The 22,881-nt window shown below is 42.3% G+C and overlaps 3 protein-coding genes across 3 annotated transcripts; 1 reads left to right on the top strand and 2 right to left on the bottom strand.

Moving 5' to 3' along the window:
- Positions 1 to 921: 921 nt before the first annotated feature.
- LOC128440370 (olfactory receptor 49-like) lies at positions 922 to 1,956 on the bottom strand. Its single transcript, XM_053423054.1, has one exon. It carries the CDS (start codon positions 1,954 to 1,956, stop codon positions 922 to 924), a length of 1,035 nt encoding a protein of 344 aa, XP_053279029.1.
- Positions 1,957 to 5,974: 4,018 nt separating this feature from the next.
- Positions 5,975 to 6,901, top strand: LOC128440611 (olfactory receptor 10R2-like). The gene has a single exon (XM_053423377.1). It carries the CDS (start codon positions 5,975 to 5,977, stop codon positions 6,899 to 6,901), a length of 927 nt encoding a protein of 308 aa, XP_053279352.1.
- Positions 6,902 to 10,019: 3,118 nt separating this feature from the next.
- LOC128440639 (putative gustatory receptor clone PTE03) lies at positions 10,020 to 11,889 on the bottom strand. Its single transcript, XM_053423410.1, has 2 exons — positions 11,869 to 11,889; positions 10,020 to 10,943 (listed from the first exon to the last, which is right to left on the bottom strand). Exons 1-2 carry the CDS (start codon positions 11,887 to 11,889, stop codon positions 10,020 to 10,022), a joined length of 945 nt encoding a protein of 314 aa, XP_053279385.1.
- Positions 11,890 to 22,881: the final 10,992 nt, after the last annotated feature.

Genomic DNA, 22,881 nt, shown 5'->3' with positions numbered 1-22,881 from the left:
TCTGACTCCTCCCCCTGACTATGATATTTAATCCTAGGTTCTTCATGAGTTTATGTATTACAATGTGGGGTTAGATTGTGTTAAATCCACAAATAGCAGCTTGACACGATTTTTGTCTCCTTCAGTATGAGAAGAGTGGTGGTAGCGTCTTCTGTGGCTCCGCCCTCTGAGCTGTCGAGCAGGAAAATAGTGTTTTCATCACCAAACTGTATCTTGTCATTTATTTATTTTTGCATTCATTGATTTATGCATTTGTTTATTTATTTCTTTATTTAGTTTGAGTTCAGTCTTCCTTACATTCATACAAATCTGATGTCTATTTACATATGAGTTGTAATATTTGTTTTATTGATTTGACTTTTGTTTACTTTCATTTTATTACTTTATACACGTTGTGTGGAAAAAGATAAAAGGAGAAGTGTCAACAAAAAAGTAAAATATTAAATTATGTTCGGGCCTAAGTTTGTGACACGTTCTTTAGAGATCGAGGTAAAACTGTTTTTGAAGGTGAAGGAAAAAGTGAGTCTGACAATAATCTTGTTCTTTAGGATGAAAACTAAAGATTGTGAAAACATCTTTGCAGTAATATTTTTATGATTTATAAAATTTACACAAAACAGCTGTTTCTAGTACAATACACAAAAAACACATAAAAACTTTAAAGTTAATTTTCACAATTCTCCAGTTGGTTTGTGATTGTAGAAAACGTTGCAGTCGTCATCAGATGGATTCAAGAGCAAAAGAAGAATTAAAGAACTTCTTTTCCAACTTTTTATTGTTTCTTTCACAGCAAATAAAGAATGTGATGAGAGATTTGTCAGTTTAATAAAACTTGTTTATCATCGTTTCCTTCATTTACAGAAGCGAAACAGTCCCAGCACTCCGTTAGCTTCGTCTCCGTGTTTAAGCATCACAACATATTTAAGGAGAAAAGACAGTTGAAGCAAAGATGAGATTTTTACAGATGTTGCGGATCCTCGACATGTTGAGTCCGTACATTAAGGGGTTGAAGAGCGGCTGACATGTGAGCCAGTACAAAGATAAAATGATTCTAAACATGTTGGGGACGTTGTTCATGTTAAATCTGCTCTGTATGATTTCAAAGAAAGCCCCGAAGGAGAAGTTGAGCAGAGAGAGGAGGTGGGGGGTGCAGGTGCTGACAGCTCTTTGTCTCGTCTGCTTGGAACCAGAGAAACAAATCTTTAAAATCCTCATGTAGGAGAAAAATATCAGCGACACAGGAGATACGATTACAAAAGAGGTGGCAGCGAGTCCGTAGAAGCTGTTGACTGAGGTGTCGGAACACGACAGCTTGACGATATAATAATTATCACAGTAAACCTTGTTGATGATGTTTCCACACAGCTGTAAAGGGGCAGTCATTGTTAATGGAACAAAACACACAACAGAGGCCGATAACCATGTGAGAGTAATGAGCACTGTGATCTTTCTCTGTGTCATACGTGTGTTGTACTGCAGAGGACAACAGATGGCCAGGTATCGGTCATAAGACATCACGGCTAAATTAAAGAATTCCACACAAGAATAAGAATAAACACAGAAGATCTGCAGGAAGCAAAGAGGACGAGGAACAGTGTGAACGTCTGAGAGGATCTGGAGCAGGAGCAGAGGAAACAGCCCTGTGCTACCATACAGTTCATTTACAAACAGGCTGCACAGGAACACGTACATAGGTTCATGGAGACTTCTGTTCATACAGATAACTACAATCAGCAGCACGTTGGCACAAAGGATCAACAAGTACAAGGACAGGACCATCGTGAAGAACAAGTATCTCAACAGTCCAGAGTCCACATAAGCAGCCAGAGTGAAATAAGAAACGATGGTGGCGTTTATCATGATTCTCTTCACGTGGACTGAATTCAGTGAAACTCCACAAAACAGGTTCTCGAGAAAACAACTGTGACAGAGTCTGAAGCTCACCGCTGCCTTCATGACACTTCTTCTGAAGCTCAGAGTCACTGAGCTCAGACTCTGATCCACCTCTTTAAACCTTCAGATCAGGAGACGTCACAGCAACAAAATATTCACCAGAGGATAAACCCTCAGAACCACAGTCCACTCCACAACTATCAGCAAACTGTCAAGCCTTCATCACACTGTGGATTGATCTGACATTTTCTAAATACAATTAGCAGGTCATCAATGCTGATATTTTCATTAAGGCTGAAAATATTGAAGTAGATACTTAGATTAAATTTCTGGGATGTAATTTAGTATTGAAATCTGAATTTTAAGACAAAGCTGAGGAACTCCAGGACTAACCTGTGTGTGCATGAAGTCAGTGTTAACATGAACTCACGGAAATCTATGTGGTAAATATGATTTAAACCAGTCTAATATTCCACTGGTCCCAACATGTGGTTCCAGTCCCTGTATCAGAATCCTTTGATCTGTGGTGTCAGATGCTGTGTTAACTGGCTAACGACAGCTAGCTGCTGCTAACTGCTGCTAACTGCTGCTAGCTACTGCTAACTGCTGCTAGCTAGTGCTAGCTACTGCTAACTGCTGCTAACTGCAGCCTGATCATCTACATTCTGGTTCTGATCCTATGAACCCCAACACAACAACTTAAGAAAGGTTTATAAAACGTTTCATAAATCAGTTCTTCTTATTTGTTGTTTAACCTCCATGTTCACTTATATCAACAGCTTCAGTTACATTAAGACTTTCACTCTTTTTAATTCAATTCATGAGAACATTCATTTTCTAGATTCAACAAACTTCACAAACTGTGACTTTAAAAGTACATGTGAGACGATGCAGGTTACACATTTCACATCTTCAGCAGTTCTGCAACTGTTTTTCAAAACAATAACGGCTTTCTCAAAACTGCACACAGAAAACTAAAAACCTCACACACAAAATGCTGACAGGCCTCGACACTCACGTGGCCACAGGCCTCCTCCATGGCCTGGAGCAGTGGGACCCGGTCCTGTGGGTTCCGTTCGTATACCTTCCACCTCCAAGCGGAAAATAATTCCTCAATGGGATTCAGGAAAGGAGAATAAGGTGGAAGGTATAGAACGGAGAGATGTGGGTGGTCCTGGAACCACTCAGGCACTTGAAAGCTCACATTGTCCCGGATGACAACGTGATGGATCAGCTGTGGGTCATCTGTCTGGTCAGGTGGTACCAGCAGGTCATACAGGCCATCCAGGAAGACGAGGAGACGGGCAGCAGTATAGAACCCTAGGTGGGTGTGACGGTGCAAGACCCCATGGTGATTCATTGCAGCACACATAGTGATGTTCCCACCACGCTGGCCGGGGACCTCAACACTGGCCCGCTGGCCAATGAGGTTTCTGCCCCGTCACCTCCTCTTCACCAGGTTGAATCCCACCTCATCAATAAAGATGTACTGGTTCAACACATGAGCTGTGTCATGTTCCTGGATCCACTGACACAGACAGCATGAGAATGCAAGTTACAGTATGGACACAGAGAGGTCAACACAGTGGGCTACAGTGACACACTGTAGAAAGGAACAATATTGGATTACAGGTACAATACATGCATGTGTCAGAGCTGAATGTTGGTACTTACAAGCACAAACTCTCACTGTAACTCCTTGATGTCTGTGTTCCGTTCGAATGGGACCCTGAACACTTGTTTCATCCACATGGCAGTCCTATGAAGAACACGCTCCAATGTAGAGAGGCTGAGGATCTGGACGTTTCTAAATGTAGCATGGTCAGCCAGGATCCTAGTTTTTATTTGTCTGAGTGTGATAGAGTTGTTCTCACGAACCATATCTACAGTTTCAGTCTCCTGTTCGGCTGTGTAAATGAGGTGAAATTGCTCAAAAGACCTGCATGTTTAGAGATTTGAGTATTTGTGTGTTGTAGGTTGTTGCTTTGAGATTTTACTTGAGAAGTGTGTGCAACAACTGAACATTGTGTGTAGTGTTTTGACAACAAGGTGATGTGTAATTGACATCAGAGTGTAAAGAAGGAAAGTCAGAGTCTAATGCAGATAAGGGAGTGTGAAGTAGTGCCAAATTGGGTTGAGCAATTGGTTCATGAAGTGAAGGTTGTGCAAATTGTGCCGAATTTTCGCTTTTTGTGTGTTAACAACTGAGAAAAACTGTTTTCAACCAAAATGGAGCTTGTGCTCAAAAAAAGAAGAAGAGTGAGGGTGAGAGGGGGAATCCACGGAGGAGGAGAAGGTTTAGACACATAGAGTATGTGGAGGTATGTGTTGTTCACTTTAGCACTGTGATGTTGAATACTGCACACGTAACCTTTATAATGTAACACCTCACATTCTCACATGTTTGTGCCGATTGCACGACATCATCACAGCAGTGAACCACAGGCACCAGATGCAACACATTGTCATCTGGGACAATGAGTCATTCCACCGCTCTGCTCTGGTCCAGAACTGGTTTCAACACCATCCACAGTTTACAGTACCATACCTTCCACCACACTCTCCGTCTCTAAACCCAATCAAAGAGTTTTTCTCGGCATGGCGGTGGAGGGTTAACGACCTCCAGCCCCAGGCTCAGGTTCCCCTCATTCAAACTCTACTGGACACAGAATGTTCTGTTGTCTGATATTTGTCGAGCTTACAGTGTTATGCACACTTCTGGGCGGCTGTGGCTGAGGGGAAGAGTGGTCGTCCTCCAACCTGAAGGTTGGCGGTTCGATCCTCAGTCTGACCCATCTGCATGCAGAAGTGTCCTTGGGCAAGATGCTGAACCCCGAATGCCCCCCCCCCCACTAGAATAACAAAGTGCTGCGATTAGATGCACTGTATGTGTGTGTGAATGTAAAACTGTACTGTAAAGAGCTTTGAGTCATCAAGACTAGAAAAGTGCTATATACATACAAAACCATTTACCATTCCTGTAGTAGCATTGAAACTGGGACATGTTTTGTTGTGATTCTCCATGTTGACATGTTGACTGATTTGGGGATATGGAGAGAAATAAATTATATTTTCATGGGTCTGCAGCATTGGTCTTGTGTAGTGTTTGGTGAATTTATTGTATATTTGCACTTTCTCAGAGTACTTCACTTATAGAACTCTTATCACTGAGAACTGGAATTGCTAAATGTGTTTAAGGTTAGTAACAGCAGTGTGTAACTGGCTAGAGCAGAATTAAGTCATATGAAGCGTGTGTGTTTCATATGGTAACAAAATATGGTTTTGCTAAATAAGTGTATAGTTTTTACAAGAGTGTTTAGTTTTGCAAAGGATCTGAGGTGTTCTGCTGATTGTGTGTGTGGTTGTGCTGATTGTGTGTAGTGTTTGAAACACCGGGCCCTGTTTTGAAAATTGTGCTTAAGCAATAGAGAAAAACTGTAATGTTTTGGAGATCACTGTGTGTATTGTTTTGCAAAAAGTGTGAAGCCTACTCCTGGAGTGTCAGGTTTTGATAATTGTTTAATACTTTTGATGTAGTGTTTATGCAATTGAAAAAAACTGTAACGGGAGAAAAGAAGGTAGAAACTTCAGAGAGTCACATGTGAGGATCCCTCTAAAATATCATATTTTAAGATCTGACTGATTTTTATTGATAGTTTATGTAAAAAGTACAAATCATCAAATATTCATATTTTATAGGTAAAACAATGAAACATAATACAATACACACACACTGCCACTTGTAGAATCACTTCCTGTTTGGCAATTTGTCTTCAAAGTAAAAGCAGAGCCTTTGTTTTGTAACTGATGCTTTTATTTTGAGCAGTTGTTTACCAGAGGAGTCGGTTATAAAAAGAGCTGCAGCTCACTGAACCTTTCTGTTGCCTTCACTGAGGGAATCAGGTTCTGTGTTGATGCTTCATCATTACTTCATATGAAGTTTGTTTACACTGAACCTCATGAAATTACTTTGAAATATTTGTCATCTTTGCAAAGAACAGTTTAAAAACTTTCCTGCAGGTTTGAGTTTATAATGTTTATTCTTCATGTGAATCATTAATTCAAATCATCAGTTTTATTCATGATGATAAACTCCTCACGTGTTTCACATTTCGTCCTCACTGCATACGTCCACACTGCAAATTTCAAACACATGTTTGCTGTGCTGGTGTTGTTTGTGTATGTTGTGATCCTTTGTGCCAACGTGCTGCTGATTGTAGTCATCTGTATGAACAGAAGTCTCCATGAACCTATGTACGTGTTCCTGTGCAGCCTGTTTGTAAATGAACTGTATGGTAGCACAGGGCTGTTTCCTCTCCTCCTGCTCCAGATCCTCTCAGACGTTCACACTGTTTCTCGTCCTCTTTGCTTCCTGCAGATCTTCTGTCTGTACACGTATGCCAGTGTCCAGTTCAGTAGTTTGTGCGTGATGTCGTACGACAGATATCTGGCCATCTGTTATCCTCTGCAGTACAACACACGTATGACCTCCAGGAGAGTCGCCCTGCTCATCGCGTTATCCTGGTTTTATCCATTTGTTTCTATTTTTGTTTTGGTTTCTCTGAGCTTTTCTCTGCAGCTGTGTGGAAACGTGATTCACAAAGTTTACTGTGATAATTATTCTGTGGTCAAACTCTCCTGCTCTGACACCTCAGTCAACAATCTTTATGGAATATTTTATACTCTCACCACTGTTCTCCTGGTTCTTTTCATCTTTTACTCGTACATGAGGATTATAAAAGTTTGTGTCTCTGGTTCCAAACAGATTAGACAAAAAGCCGTCAGTACCGTCACACCCCACCTGGTGTCGCTGCTCAACTTCTCCTGTGGCTGTTTCTTTGAAATTGCACAAAATCGATTTGATATGAAACATGTGCCAAATATGTTGCGTATTTTTTTATCATTGTACTGGCTCACATGTCAGCCGCTGTTTAACCCCATCATGTACGGACTGAAAAGCACTAAGATACGCATCACATGTAAACATTTTGTTATTGGTAAAACATGAAACGAACTTTAATCTCATTGTTTTCTATCTTTAATCTTATATCTTTTATCTTATTATTATTATGTTTTTATTTTATTTTTCTGCGTTTATAAGTTTATAAGTCTAAGTTTTTATGTTTTTATGTTTTCATCCTTTATCTATTATATTTGATCTTTTATCTTTTTTATATTTTATGTTTTTTAAACACAGACTTTGTTCATCCTTTGAATCATCTGAACTCTGTTGATAATAAATATTTTTACTCTGCTTTAATATTGTGAGAATGTTTTTAAAAAGCAGGTGATGATATTCATTTCTGAATTTAGCTAGCAGTGGCCTGTTAGCTATTAGCTCTTATGAGATAGCTGTTACAGTTTTTTTCGATTGCATAAACACTAAAATCAAAAGTATAACACAATTATCAAACCTGACACTCAAGGAGCAAAACTTGGGCCCAGATCTGCACCACAATAAGCACAATGTCAGCTTCACACTTTTGCAAAACAATACACACAATGATCTGCAAAACATTAAACACACTTGTATACATTAAACACAGAAGGATATCAAGATGTCACTTCCTTGCAATTCCTAAGCACTGCCTGTCAAATGCCCCCCCCCCCCCCCCCCCCCCCCACCCCTATGGGCCAATTGGTTAAACACAGCCATCAGGTGTTCAAACACATGATTGCTTAATTGTAGACACACCAATCAGGTTTAAGCACTTTAAAAATGCAGCAGCTGAGTTCACCTGTTTTCAACCTAAATGGAGCTTGTGCTCAAAGAAGAAGAAGAGTGAGGGTGAGAGGGAGAATCCACAGAGGAGGAGAAGGCTGCGGCTGTGGCATTAGTAATGATGGTGTGTGTGATGTTCATACTGCACACGTAACTTTCATAATGTAAATGTACTGTATTCCAGACCCAATGCTGAACTACACAATCTTGTCTTTCACTGTATTTCTGAGTTTTACAGATGGATGATGAGGAAATCACATGAATTCATATTCATAGATGAGGCAGGGTTCATAGGACAAAATCAAAAAGGAGAGGCAGAAATATCATTGTCCACGGGGCTATGATCCATGTCCCAGGGCAGCGTGGGGGTAACATCCCCCTTTGTGCTGCCACTACACAGAATGTGGTCCTCCTCCGTCACGACAACATGGGTCCTTACAACACAACTCACATTCTCACATGTTTGGACCGATTACACAACATCGTCACAGCAGTAAATCACAGGCACCAGATGCAATCCACTGTCATCTGGGACAATGGGTCATTCCACCGCTCTGCTCTGGTCCAGAACTGGTTTCAACACCATCCACAGTTTACAGAACCATACCTTCCACCATACTCTCCGTCTCTAAACCCAATCAAAGAGTTATTCTCTGCATGGTGGTGGAGGGTTTACGATCTCCAGCCCCAGGCTCAGGTTCCCCTCATTGAAACTGTACTGGATACACAATGTTCTGTTGTCTGATATTTGTCGAGCTTACAGTGTTATGCACACTCCTGTAGTAGCATGACAACTGGGACATGTTGTGATTCTCCATGTTGACATGTTGACTGATTTGGGGATATGAAGAGAAATAAATGATATTTTCATGAGTCTGCAGCATTGGTCTTGTGTTGTGTTTGGTGAATTTATTGTATATTTGCACTTTCTCAGAGTACTTCACTTATAGAACTCTAATCACTGAGAACTGGAATTGCTAAAAGTGTTTAAGGTTAGTAACAGCAGTGTGTAACTGGCTAGAGCAGAATTAAGTCATATGAAGCATGTGTGTTTCATATGGCAAAAAAATATGGTTTTGATAAATAAGTGTATAGTTTTTACAAGAGTGTTTAGTTTTGCAAAGGATCTGAGGTGTTCTGCTGATTGGGTGTGTGGTTGTGCTGATTGTGTGTAGTGTGTGAAACACCGGGCCCTGTTTTGAAAATCGTGCTTAAGCAATAGAGAAAAACTGTAACTGGTACCTGTTAACTGCTAAGTGCTAACTGATGGCTGCTAGCTGATAGTTAGCTTTTAGCTGTGAGCAGATGGCTGCTAGCTGATATTTGTTAACAGTCAGTAGATCTGGAGGTGATGACTTTCCATTTATTTCCTACTTGGCTACAAACTGAAGAACAGAACCACATCATCTGCAAAGAACAGGAAGGGGAGCTCTGAGGTTCTCCTCAAAGAGGCGGTACCTTTAAGTCCTGTCCATCAACATCACAGATGTTTGGTATAAAGGGGGCGGAGTCTAAACAGCTGTTGGCAGGAAGCACCATTTGTCACGAATCCTTCGACCCGACAACAAACATCAACATTAGTGACGCAGTGTTTTAACTTGTTTGTGGCAGAAGAAGCGACGCCCGTTGATCCAGGAACAGAAACATGAATTCATCCGTTTTTTATAAAGATCAGTTTTAAGTGTGATGATTAGAAAACATCAGAGAGATGTGAAATCATATCTCTCAGTTTTCTTTTATGAGATGAAAGAGAGAAACGAGACTGATGGGCCGAACCCTCTTCACACATTTATTCATATGAAATCGTTTCACAATAGATTTTGTTTCTTGCAAGTTTATGCGATTGAAACATTGACTCATGTTTATATTTTGTCATTTATTTTAACTTATAATAATAATAACAGGAACCATAATCTGAGAATATTTGACATTAAATCTACGGCAGAATTCTTCAGGTTAAAAAAAGCATCCTTGATGTTCTGCTGTGGAACGTTCTGCAGAATAGAAGAAATCCATACTTATAAAAAACATTTGTTTCTACAATAAAATCCACCAATCAATGAAGTTTCATTTGTATTGTCTCATATTCATGAATCCCTGTTTGTCTCATGGATCTCAACAAGGAGCCACATCCTCTGATGATCAGGAGTCAAACTGTCGGGCACATGTGAGGAGCAAGTCTAACACCATGAAACCAGATTTCAGATGAAGACGAGTAAAACACGAGTGAAGTGTTTCTACACAAGAGGAACAAAGAGCGATCACAACTGGGATGTGAGTTCTATTGTTCCTCAGTTCTAATCATCACACCATATCAAACCAGCTCTGCATCATCTTCACTGAAATCAACTCTTAATAAAAACATCTTCAGATATTTCATTCAGACCTAGATTTACCATGAAAGTTACATTTTACCAGCGAGCAGACTTTTACATGAGATGCGTATTTTGGTCAAGTTCAGTCCGTAGATGAAGGGGTTGAAGAGCGGCTGACACGTGATCCAGTATAAAGACAAACAGACGCGCAGCGCGTTGGGAACGCTGCGCATGTCGAACCTGCTCTGAAACACCTCGAACGTGGCACCGCAGCAGAAGTTGAGCAGCGACACCAGGTGGGGGGTGCACGTGCTGAAGGCCTTCTGTCTCGTCTGCTTAGAACCAGAGAGACAGATTTTTAAAATCTTCACGTACGTGAAAAAGACAGAAAAGATGACTCCACCCACGATGACTGTGGAGTAAATGGTTCCGTAGATGTTGTTGACTGAGGTGTCGGAACAGGCAAGTTTGACCACATTGTAATTATCACAGTAAACTTTGTTGATAATGTTTCCACACAACTGCAACGGTGCACTCAGACAAATCATCACAGCAACTTCCACAAACGGGAACAGCCAGCTCAGAGCGATGAGCACGGCCACTCTGTTCACCGTCATACGTGTGTTGTACTGCAGAGGACAACAAATGGCCAGATATCTGTCGTACGACATCACGGCTAAATTACAAAACTCCACATTCGCATACGTGTACAAACAGAAGATCTGCAGGAAGCAAAGAGGACGAGAAACAGTGTGAACGTCTGAGAGGATCTGGAGCAGGAGCAGAGGAAACAGCCCTGTGCTACCATACAGTTCATTTACAAACAGGCTGCACAGGAACACGTACATAGGTTCATGGAGACTTCTGTTCATACAGATCACTACAATCAGCAGCACATTGGCACAAAGGATCACAACATACATACAGATGAGAGTGATAAAGAACAAGTGTCTCAACAGTCCAGAGTCATAAGCAGCCAGAGTGAAATAAGAAACTCGTGAAGAGTTCATGATGAATCACAGGAGGATGTCCGTGTTTCTGAGTCAGAGAAGACGAACGACGGCAGCCTCCTCCTCCGCTGCTGCTTTTAACTGGTCACCTCATCACAGTAAGCGTCCCAGTTCAACCTGACACGTGTGTACTCATAGGAATACTCAGCACTTTACATCGGTACAGCATGAGGGGGGGAACCCAGGGTAGCCACACATGGCCTGTGATACAATATGATCACGAAACTGAGCAATTATCAATAAATTGTGAGACCATCAGAACGATTCATCAGGAATCTGTGAACCTGAAGGAAGATGATCTGAAGGGTCAAAACAGGATTTATGTCAATTTCACAAACACACTTCAGTTTCCTCAACACAAAGTTCACATGTGACATCACGTCAGCTAAAATAACTAGAACCTACAGAGGGTTTTATATATAGACATATCGTATATATGTACATATAAATGTAGACATACATACACACATGTCCAGATGAAAGCACAAAGTCAATGAAGGGCTCGGCCTGTTTCTGTTTCTAACGTTGAGCATAAATTAATCTTCATGTTTGAACTAAACTCTTTAAACAGATTCTTCATATAAACACATGAAAAGCTGCTGCTCCAGCTCCAGTTGGAGCCGAGGCTTTGATTCGCCTGCAGGCCAACATGTGGATCTGAAGGGAGATGAGACAAAGTGTCGTCTGGAGCTGGAACAACATCCAACTGGACATGAAAGAATCCGAAAATAGGGAACCAGATTTCTGCTGATTTACAATTTATAAAATCAAGTTCATTAGTTCATCATCAGAGATTGAACGAGACCTGACGTCGTCAGCTGATCAAAAGATAAAACACTTTATTTATTGAACGATAGTAAAAGGAACAACCCACAACACACCGGTACAAAGGATCCTCAACAACGACAGGACAGACATGAAGAAGTATTTTTAACTGCTGATGGGACATGTGAGATCTGAGCTGATCGTTTGTAGCTCCAGGATCACAGCTGCAGCCACATCATAGATCCTGGTGGTGGATCCAGATCCTGATGGTGTCAGTTGATGGAGGACTATGATCAACATGTCTCATCACATGCTCCATCATCTTCATCACAAATTATGTATAAACATTTAAAAATGAAGTTACAAACTGGTTCTTCTCATGTAGTGAATCCTGTTGTTGTGTTGTTGTGTTCAGGTCCATCAGCATGTGTGTGTCCTGGGAGAGGATCCTCACATGGGACTGAGATTTTTTCACTGATCACTAAGTTTCTGTTTGACTCTAGTTGAGTTAAGAACAGAGGGAGTTGCTCCTTGTGAACATCTATGAGACAAACTGGGAATATGAGACAAACTGGGAATATGAGACTGATAGAATGTGATTGATTGAATATGGTAAAGAGAGATTAGTTGATAACAATCATCTAATACAAGTGTTTCACAGACGAATCAGTATCAGTGTTTGATGATATAAAACATTGATTTGTCCCATCCTCTTCTCTCTGTCAGTCACTCACAGGACTTTTCCTACCACAGCTTCGCTGATGACACCCAACTAATCCTCTCTCTTCCCCTGAAACACAGGAAGCAGCAGTAATCTGTCTGTCTGACGTCTCTCAGTGATAAGACTGAACTACTTTCCTTCCAGGGAAAGACTCCTCCTACCGACGACCTGACAACTCTGTGTCCCCCCCCCAGGCCCTGGTCATCTCACTCCTAGACTACTGCCCCCCCTTCCTGGTAGTTCGACCTGCTGCTGCCCTCCGACCTCTGCAGCTCATTCAGAAACCAGCAGCTTCACTGGTCTTTAACCTGAGTTCACTCACGCTCCCCCACTTCCTTCACTGGTTACCAGTGGCAGCATCCGCTTAAAGACACTAGTACTTGGTACCGTGCTGTGAACGGATCGGGTCCAGTCTCCATCCAGGACCTGGTCAAACGTTACAACACGTCCACTCCGCTCTGCATCGACCAATCAGCTGCTCCCTCACTGTGAGGCACAGCTGTCACTCAACAACATCACGACTGTTTCCTGTTCCGGCTCCACATGGAAATCAGGACAGGAAATTGCTTGTGTCACTGTGACGATGCTCAGGCTGTGATGAAAACATTATTAAATCAGTTTATGAATGTACATAAATACATATGAACTTTTATATCCATATACAGAATGTGAAAGGTTCCTCAGAGCAGAGGAGGAGTTCTGGGTCTGGATCAAACTGAACCTGGTTCTGTGGGTTTGCAGTGAAAACACTTTGTTGGAGAGTTTGGACTTTTGAAAGTTAGTTTCATGTCTTTGTCTCTTTGTTTTCATATCGTTCGTCTGGAGAAATGTCCAGTGAACCTGTGCAGGAAGGTTTTCGGGTCACAGAGGAACTCGTTAAATTTAGATGCAGATCTGGATCAGGGGGCGGATCCAGGAATCAATGATCTCTTTCTTTACCTTTTGTGACATAAAACAATAATGATGAAAACTATCAGACTGATATTCATCAGTTTGATTTGATCCAATGACACTCGAGTGAATTTCAATGTGTTCATAAGGAGACTGTTGTTAAAGGGATGTTCTAGTTTACTTATACTCTACATTTATATTATATATATAGATTAATTCACAGTTCTTAGACACATGGCCAATAAACTTCATCAGGAAAAGGTTACTGTTGGGAAGAGATGCATTGTGGGAGATGTATTCTATTTGTTTTTCCAACAATCTTACGTAATGTTTTATGAAGTCTGAGATTAACACTGAAACACTGAGTCACAGTTTCAGGATGAGAGACGTGCTAAAGCTAAAGATCATGAAGCTTCTGATTAAAACGTCTGAGGCTGAACCATGAAATAACAAACATTGAAGTGTAAATGAGCTTTAACTTAAATCGGCGTCGTTCATCAACACGTTTGTTAAAGTTGTTCAAAATCCCTGTGACGTCTGAGCGCAGATGAGGAGTTTCCAGGCGTTTCGTATCGTTGACATCTGCAGTCCGAACATGAGAGGAGTCAACAGCGGCTGAATGATGAGAAAATACAGAGACAGGAGGATTCTGAGCTCCTTGTGGCTTAAAGACAAAGGACAGGAACAGACTGGATGCTGGGCCTGGTCTCCGCCTGACGATCAGTGAACAAGAAGTGAAAGTCCCTGATAAAAGAGCATTTCAGTGAATGTGAGCAGGAATCAACTCAACAGCTCCAGAAAGTTTTCTACACGACAAGAATCAGAAAGTTAAAATTCACATGAAACTTTCTGTTTGTCATGTGACCTGAGGTCCACGGGTCCGGGGGGAGGTCCTTACCAGTCCTGCTGATTGGTCTCTGTGGAAAACTCCAAGTGCTCCGTCCTTTCTGAGGGAACCAGTGGAAACTGTGTCTCGTGTGAAGACGCCTCAGGGACAAACACGTTGATGAGCTGCAGTGACCTTTGACCTGAGGGACTTCATTAACCGTGTCCAACTTAATGAGGTGATCGTCCACCGGAGGACACTTCAGCCTCTGGGAGCTGGAGTTTGAACTCTCACTAATCAGTGTCTTCATTGTTTACACAACAAGCACGGGTGCTCAAAGTGGAAAAACTGGCCGCAAGTTCAAAAAAGCCAGAACTTATACAAAGAGGCGTTTCATAAAACGTAATATGAAAAAAGACATGAAATCCTCCTTATTTTCTTGCAATGAGCAGCATTTAAAATGAAAAAATTGAAGAAAATCAGGTCAAACAACATCATCATCTCATTGATTGATGGACTTCATTGACACTGTATTGATTGGCAAAAGTAACTCATATTAACATGTAATAAAACGTTAAATGTCAACATATGTTATATCTAAGGTTGAAAATATCCAGTAAAATCTTCTAAAATTCATCCTACGAAGTAAAATTGATTAATCAATAAAACAACCAAATTGTATTTGTAAAGCCCATATTCACAAACCACAATTTGTCTCATAGGGCTTTAACATGGTGTGACATCCTCTGTCCTTAACCCTCAACAAGTGTTAAGAAAAAAACTACAAAAAAAGAGTATGTACAAACTTCATAAAGTAACTCACATCAACCTTAAACATTCATAGAGATTTAAATTAATGCATCATAAAATATGAAGTTGAAAGGATTAATTGCAGTAGCTGTTTTTTTCTAGTGAAATCACTAAGAAACACAAACAAGCTGGGGGGAGAAACTAACCTAAAAAAAACTAGTCTTAAGTCATCAGAACCGTCTGTGCGGTCAGTGTCCATGGAGGGGGGGGGGGGGGGGGGACAAGTGACGGATCAAGGGGACCTGAATCACTTCTCGTGTCTTGTCAAATTTACATGTGCTGGATGGTTCCTAGAGGACACTGCAGGAAAAGAGGAGTTTGTTAAATCATCAGAGACTTTCACAGGAGTGTGTCTAGACAAAATAATGTTCAAAACAATAATCAAAGAGATCATGGATAACACATACAGTAAGCCTCTGAGGCCACACAACCCTAGATGTCAAAATGGATGCCATGGCTGTGGCCTGTCCATCGTCTCAGTTGTCAGGCAGATTTCTTCTGTGTTGTGGCAGAACGGTTGTGTGGTTAATCATACACATCTCTCGCTGCTTCTCAATCAGTGGGAGTATCAGTGTGTGTGTGTTTTCAGTTGAAGGCATCAGCTGGTCCGATGGAGCTGGAACTCGTTTGCAGTGGCTGGCGTGGATCCAAGTGGCTCTTTCAGCAACTTTCACTGCTGTGTAGGTTGTGAGCAGTATCTGGTGAGGCCCTTGCCACCTGCGTGAGCGCCAATTCTTTCTCCGGAAGTCCTTGACCACCACGAAGTCGCCTGGCTGGAGGTTGTGAAGTGGTTCAGTAGCTGGATGAGGAAGGGAGGAGGTCACCTGTGTATTCTGATGTCTGAAAGAGACGAAGTTAGGTTAGCACAATAGGACAACATGTCATCATCAAACAAGTCTGTGGATGGAAGCGGAGACTGAGGAGCCACACCAATGTGGGGAGGAGTTGCAAAAAGAATCTCATAAGGTGAAAGGTTAGACCTGGTTGGTTCTCATCCTCATGTACATCAGCACCAGAGGCAGGACTTTTGTCCATGCAAGACCTGTGTCTTCACAGCACTTTGCAAGTTTAGTTGTGAGTGTGCTGTTCTCTCGTTCCATAGCTCCACCACTGGCTGGATGATATGCACAGTGTGTTCGCTCATCCATACCGAGATGAGAACCGAGTTGTTTGACACCTTCGTTTACGAAGTGTCTGCTAGGAATTCCCCAACGTGGAATAATGTCTCTTAATACTTTGGTGACCACACTTGCAGTTTGTTTTGAGGCAGGAAAAGCTTCAACCCATTTTGACCACATGTCGACCATCACTAAACAGTGAGATTTACCTACTGATGGTGATAACTCTATGAAGTCCATCATCAGATGTTCAAAAGGTTTCACTGTGATGTTGGGCATGTCAAGAAGAATAGTGGGATACCACAACCAGCGAGCAGCAGAGAGATGTGAGGTCTTCCGTTCTGTAAGAATGAGAGACACAGCATGAGTAACAAGGAGTGTCAAGTCAGAGTGAACTACTATGTCTCGTAAGGACGGCCACTGCATGTAAACAAGTTTGGTGGAGAAGTAGGCGACAGGTTGATAGTTGTCATCATGAGACTGAAGGAGGACGGAAGTCATGCAGCGGTCTCTCTCATCCACAGCTTGAACAAAAGGTTTGTCAGGGTTAGGGAGAGCAAGAGTGGGATATTGCTGCAGCGTCTTCTTCAGTGTGACAAATGCCTCGTCTGCCTCTGGAGTCCAAACCACACGTTCATGAGGAGTGAGTGATTTGCCGTGGTACAGAGCACCTAAAGGGGCTTCAAGAAGAGCAAAGTCAGGAATGAACATTCTACCGAAAGAGCATGTGCCGATGAATGACATGAGTTGTTTCTTCGTCAAGGGTTTTGGCATGTTAACAATAGCTTCTACTCTCTTATCAGACAAGGATTTGCCATCTTTGGTGACGACATGACCTAGAATCAATTACAGCGTCATTCACAGCCTTCAAATCCTGCACAAACTGCCACTCAGTAGGTTGACCTTTGTCGCTGATCTTATTAACTAGGAACAGTGGAATGCGGACGGGTGAATCAGGGCAGGGGACAATTACACCGGCCTGCAAAAAGGATTAAAAAAACAGTACAAAAGTGATTTTGACTGGATCACAGCTTCTGATGACACCCACATCACATTTGTCCTTTGCCCACAGTGTTTCAGGCAGATCTGAAAGTAAAGGAGAAACTTTGGACAACGTTGCATAAGGATGAAGGTGATTTTCAGTCACAACAAATGAGTGTGTGGCTTGAGAACAGAAGGTTGGAGAATGATTTGAGATCAAATGCACTCAGACTGGGTGAATACAGTATGTCAGGCTGTTACGGTCTGTGGAAGGAGATGGACCCAGATGCAGAATTTTAAAACAAAAGGTGATTTTAATTAAACTAGTTCTTTTAACAAAACAAAACAAACGTGAGCACTAAAGGGGAAAAACTAAAACCGAAGGAAGCTTACACGAGGGGTTCAAAGTGAAGAGGCTCAGGGGACCAGGACAAGGCAGGACAGGAATTCAGGACAGTACCATGGACGACAGCGGGTAGAAGACCAAGCGATCCGACTGAGGACAAAGGAAGCACATAGGCTTAAATACACAGAGGGAAGGCAGGGGCAATTAAACACAGGTGAAAAACATGAGGATTGGGGACGACAATCAACGACAGGAAGTGAAGACCTCTGACGCAGGAACCAGAGTGGCGTCTGCCGGGACCCTCCGGCACGGGACAGGGACTGGAGCTGGCACCGCGAAGACCTCCGACGTCGGAACCAGAGTGGCGTCTCCCGGGACCCTCCGGCGCGGGACAGGGACTGGAGCGGGGACTGGAGCAGGGACTGGAGCTGGCACCGCGAAGACCTCCGACGCCGGAACCAGAGTGGCGTCTGCCGGGACCCTCCGTCGGGGACAGGGACTTGAGCGGGGACTGGAGCAGGGACTGGAGCTGGCACCGCGAGGACTTCCGACGGCGGAACCAGAGTGGCATCTGGCGGGACCCTCCGTTGGGGACAGGGACTGGAGCGGGTAACACAAGGACCTCTGACGCCTGAAGAGGAGAGACGTCTGCCGGGGCCCTCCGGCGCGGGGCAGGGACTGACTGTGACCCAATCATGGCCGGAGATGGCTGGTGCCTCCGAGCACGCTGCTGAAGAGCGAGGCTTCCGCTGTGGATGCCCCCTCTCCAAAGTCCACCCCTCATACCAGAACCCTTTCTGAGGCTTAAATACACGAGGGAAGGCAGGGGCAATTAAACACAGGTGAAACACAGGATTGGGGACGACAATCAACGACAGGAAGTGAAGACAGAAACAACACTTATGGAACAGAGACTACAAAATAAAACAGGAAACAGATAACACAAAGAAACTGAAATCAATCAATCAATCAATCAATCAATCAATCAATCAATCAATCAATCAATCAATCAATCAATCAATCAATCAATCAATCAATCAATCAAATTTTATTTCTATAGCCCATATTCACAAATTACAATTCATCTCATAGGGCTTTAACAGGGTGTGACATCCTCTGTCCTTAACCCTCAACAAGAGTAAGGAAAAACTACTAAAAACCCTTTTAACAGGGTAAAAATACATAGAAACCTCAGAGAGACACATGTGAGGATCCGTCTCCCAGGACGGACAGAAGTGCAATAGATGCCACGTGTAGGAAAAAATCATCAAGATTAAAGATTAAAGTCTCTAGCAGCCTTGATCAGGGTAAGCATCCCGAAGGACAACCCCAACATGACATGCCAAGGAACCAGCAGGACCACCATCCATCATCCAGACCAGACCGCCGCTCCAGTCCTCAGTCACCGTCCACCGCCGCCCACCAGGACCCACCACGAGCCGCGGTCCTGGTCCACCGCCCGTACCGGTAAAATGTCAGACCTGACACAGGCGTGGTTGTGGGTTGCCAATCAACGACAGCCTGGCATGATCTGACAAATGGGCCAAAGTCCTGCCACTGGTCATCATGGGACTTGGTTAGCGAGATGTGAGGGCTGGAATTCGAGACGCTAAACACTGCCACCTGCTGGTCAGTGAGTGAGATGGCAGCTGCACTTCGGGACCAGACCAAAAAAGATTTGACACTTTCAGAGAATCATCAGAAAAAGGCAAAAACAGAGATTTCATAAAAATGATCTGCTGTGTGTGTCACATGTGAAGTGCAGTGCAATTAATCAGTGTGAATTAAATCTGAAAAAGGAGTGACAAGAGTGTGACGTGGAGAGCAGATCAGTGGAGCCATTTATAGGAGGTTGCCATCGATATACAAACAGCTGCTCATGTGTGGTCTGGGACATTGTGAAGGTGGGTGATGAAGAATTGTGTGTAACTGTCACTCCATCAGGGGAGGATACAAAATTGAGGCCTAACACAATCATCAAATCTCTGCCTAATAGATTAATTGGACAACAGGCAGACAACAACAAATCATGTTCAAACTTTATGGGATATTTGTCTAACTGAGCGGCGCATTTGAGAGGTTGTGAAATTTTATTTTACAATGGCACTGCTGGCACCTTGAGAGAATATAAAGCCACCACTCATCTCAGGGGATGTGGGCAAAGCTGACGTCCTAACCACAGAATAACCGGCACCAGAGTCAACCATGAAATTAAGTTTGTGACCGTTAACGTGGAGTTGAGGCATTTTCTTAAAAGCATCACCATTGTACTTAACAAAGTTGTGTGTGATCTGTTGTGTGTGTGTGTGCGGTTAGTAACGCTAGCTGATACTTCATTGCAGTGGCATGTATGTATGTATTTCACTTCCAATTCTGGCAAGTTACTGTCGTCAAGAGAAGCTTCTCCTACGGCCATGTCCCCGCCCCTCTCTTCCTGGTTCAATGAAGTTGGCTCTGCTATCAGTGTTATCTTGTCTGCTTGGCCTATGCAGGGTGGACACAGCCTGCATCATGGTTAGCTGTGCTTTCTGGAGCTGTTGATCCTTTTTCTGCTGAGTTTGGTCTTTGTTTTCTTTGTGTTGACGTGCAGCATGTTCAGCATGACTTCTGACCTCTGTCAAGCGAGCATCCTCAAGCCCGATGCAGGTGAGGCCTACGTCTGTCCGTAGGGGGGGGGGGGGGGGGGGGGGGCTGTTTCAGATGTGTTTCATAAGCCCCTGGATCGTTGCCAATGTTGTCAGGCATGGGGATGCTGCTGTGTTGATTAAACAGGACGGTCAGACATGTGAGGAAATCTCCTACGGTTTCATCTGGTTATTGTTTGCATCCCGTTCTTTTTGACATGTACATTTTATTGGGGAAGGCGGTCCCCAGGGCGTTGCGGAGTGTGTTGAGAGCGTTTACGTATGCTACATTAACCGCATCATGTCGTTGGTGAGGAGAAAGGCGTTGAGAAGAGGACTGCCACACCCTGTAAGGGGAGAATACAGAGATCTATATGATTACTTTTCAACTTTCTTTTCAACATTCTCAGTTTCCTTCTTGTCAACAATCTGTTTTTAAATGTTTTATTCTGTCCATACACTCTGCCTTTTCTTCCCACATTTCAAGACACTTCTTATTATCTTCTGTCTTTCCATATTGTGACCTTGACATTTTTTTACCTGTTTCTCGAGGAGTTTCTCTCTTAAAAGTTTAGTTTTTTCAACACTGAATGACCCGTTGTGAGGAAAAGCAAAGTCTCTGGACCATACTGGAAAAATGTCACACTTTCCCGTCCGTGTCTTGAAACCATAACGTCCACAATACGGGCTATGAAGATCTTGACTTCCCAATCCTATCGGGTCTATGAAATCATACTCATCCACAATTTTCACAACATTCTAATTTAAGATGCGGACGTCTCCACGAATCCTTGTTTCTTTCTCTGGCAAAACAGGAGAAATGCCTTCAACTAGGATGATTGCCACAAAATGGGTCAGATTAACATTAATAATCCACAATAATCCAGAGAGAACGACCAATACACCCATTCCAGATAAAATCTTTTAAATATGTTATTTCTTATGTTTGATTTCGTATTTGAGAAATCATCTAAACAGTTGTGAAAATCAGAATTTCAACACCTCACCGGATATAAGATGACCAAGGAGAGGTCTTTGAAGAAGGTCTGGAGCCCCAGTCACTTCGGTCCTCGCGTCTCTTCACTGTTGGAGGTGGAGGCAGAAGATTTGTTTCTCTCCTGGGTGGCCACCCACCGAAGACTTCTCAGGTCCAGACGATCTTTCAAGGGATCCTGTTCATGACGCCAAGTTTGTGATGGAATTCATCTTGTGAGTTGAAATAATGAATTCTCCGACTGGAGTTGCTTTTGAGTCTTTATAATAATAAGCTCTGCAGAGTTTACACAACAAGCACGGGAGCTAAAAATGAGCTTATTTAATGTTTTTTATATGTATCCATCAGATTTGTGGAAAATAACTTTTGTGATTTTTCGGATCAATAAAATGATTAATTAATAAATAATGAATAAATAATCATTAATGAGACGAGACTCACAGACTGAGGTGAACTCTGATGGATCTTCGGCCTCAGTGGCTCAGACTGAGAAGGAAGTTCTCTTAAAGATCAGCAGAAGAATAAGTCGGTTCCAGTGCACATCCAGGACCTGGTCAAACCTCACAACCCGTCCACTCCGCTCTGCATCGACCAATCAGCTGCTCCCTCACTGCGAGGCACAGCTGTCACTCAACAACGGCCTCTTGAAGCAAATGTTACCTTTTTGATTCTTGTTGTTCTGGGCTGTTCCCTCATGATGAATTCATTGTGAGTCTCTCTGAATAAAAGCATCAGCTCAATGAAATGTGATTTACAAAAGAAACAATGAAGAAAAGATGTTTATACTTTACATAAGAAATCATATTTATTTTCTTAGTATTTGTTGATGAATGTTTTCTTTTTATTGAGTTGTTTTGAATAATGTTAATAAACAAAAAGCATCCATATCTTTATATAAACAATACAATACAAGCAACAAAATATTCATAAATCACAGCAGCTCATAAATCCAAATGATAAATGATTATTAAAACACATACAGGCTTTCGTCCCAGTGTTTCTAGAAAAAACGGGAATTGCTTGTGTCACTGTGACGATGCTCAGGCTATGATGAAAACATTATTAAATCAGTTTATGAATGTACATAAATACATATGAACTTTTATATCCATATACAGAATGTGAAAGGTTCCTCAGAGCAGAGGAGGAGTTCTGGGTCTGGATCAAACTGAACCTGGTTCTCTGGGTTTGCAGTGAAAACACTTTGTTGGAGAGTTTGGACTTTTGAAAGTTAGTTTCATGTCTTTGTCTCTTTGTTTTCATATCGTTCGTCTGGAGAAATGTCCAGTGAACCTGTGCAGGAAGGTTTTCGGGTCACAGAGGAACTCGTTAAATTTGGATGCAGATCTGGATCAGGGGGCGGATCCAGGAATCAATGATCTCTTTCTTTACCTTTTGTGACATAAAACAATAATGATGAAAAGTATCAGACTGATATTCATCAGTTTGATTTGATCCAATGACACTCGAGTGAATTTCAATGTGTTCATAAGGAGACTGTTGTTAAAGGGATGTTCTAGTTTACATATAGTCTACATTTATATTTTATATATATAGATTAATTCACAGTTCTTAGACACATGGCCAATAAACTTAATCAGGAAAAGGTTACTGTTGGGAAGAGATGCATTGTGGGAGATGCATTCTATTTGCTTTTCCAACAATCTTTCGTATTGTTTTATGAAGTCTGAGATTAACACTGAAACACTGAGTCACAGTTTCAGGATGAGAGACGCGCTAAAGCTAAAGATCATGAAGCTTCTGATTAAAACGTCTGAGGCTGAATCATGAAATAACAAACATTGAAGTGTAAATGAGCTTTAATTTAAATCGGCGTCGTTCATCAACACGTTTGTTAAAGTTGT

This window comes from Pleuronectes platessa, chromosome 5, assembly GCF_947347685.1.
Source record: "Pleuronectes platessa chromosome 5, fPlePla1.1, whole genome shotgun sequence".
Classification (NCBI taxonomy): Eukaryota; Metazoa; Chordata; class Actinopteri; order Pleuronectiformes; family Pleuronectidae; genus Pleuronectes; species Pleuronectes platessa.
This window is presented reverse-complemented; position numbering and strand designations above follow the sequence as displayed.

Excerpts from the sequence above, each read along its gene's own strand:
- LOC128440370 (XM_053423054.1), bottom strand. The coding sequence starts at position 1,956 with ATGAAGGCAGCGGTGAGCTTCAGACTCTGTCACAGTTGTTTTCTCGAG.
- LOC128440611 (XM_053423377.1), top strand. The coding sequence starts at position 5,975 with ATGATGATAAACTCCTCACGTGTTTCACATTTCGTCCTCACTGCATAC.
- LOC128440639 (XM_053423410.1), bottom strand. The coding sequence starts at position 11,889 with ATGTCCCATCAGCAGTTAAAA. Across the intron at positions 10,944-11,868 it reads TGTCCCATCAGCAGTTAAAA|ATCATGAACTCTTCACGAGT; the intron begins ATACTTCTTCAT and ends CTCCTGTGATTC.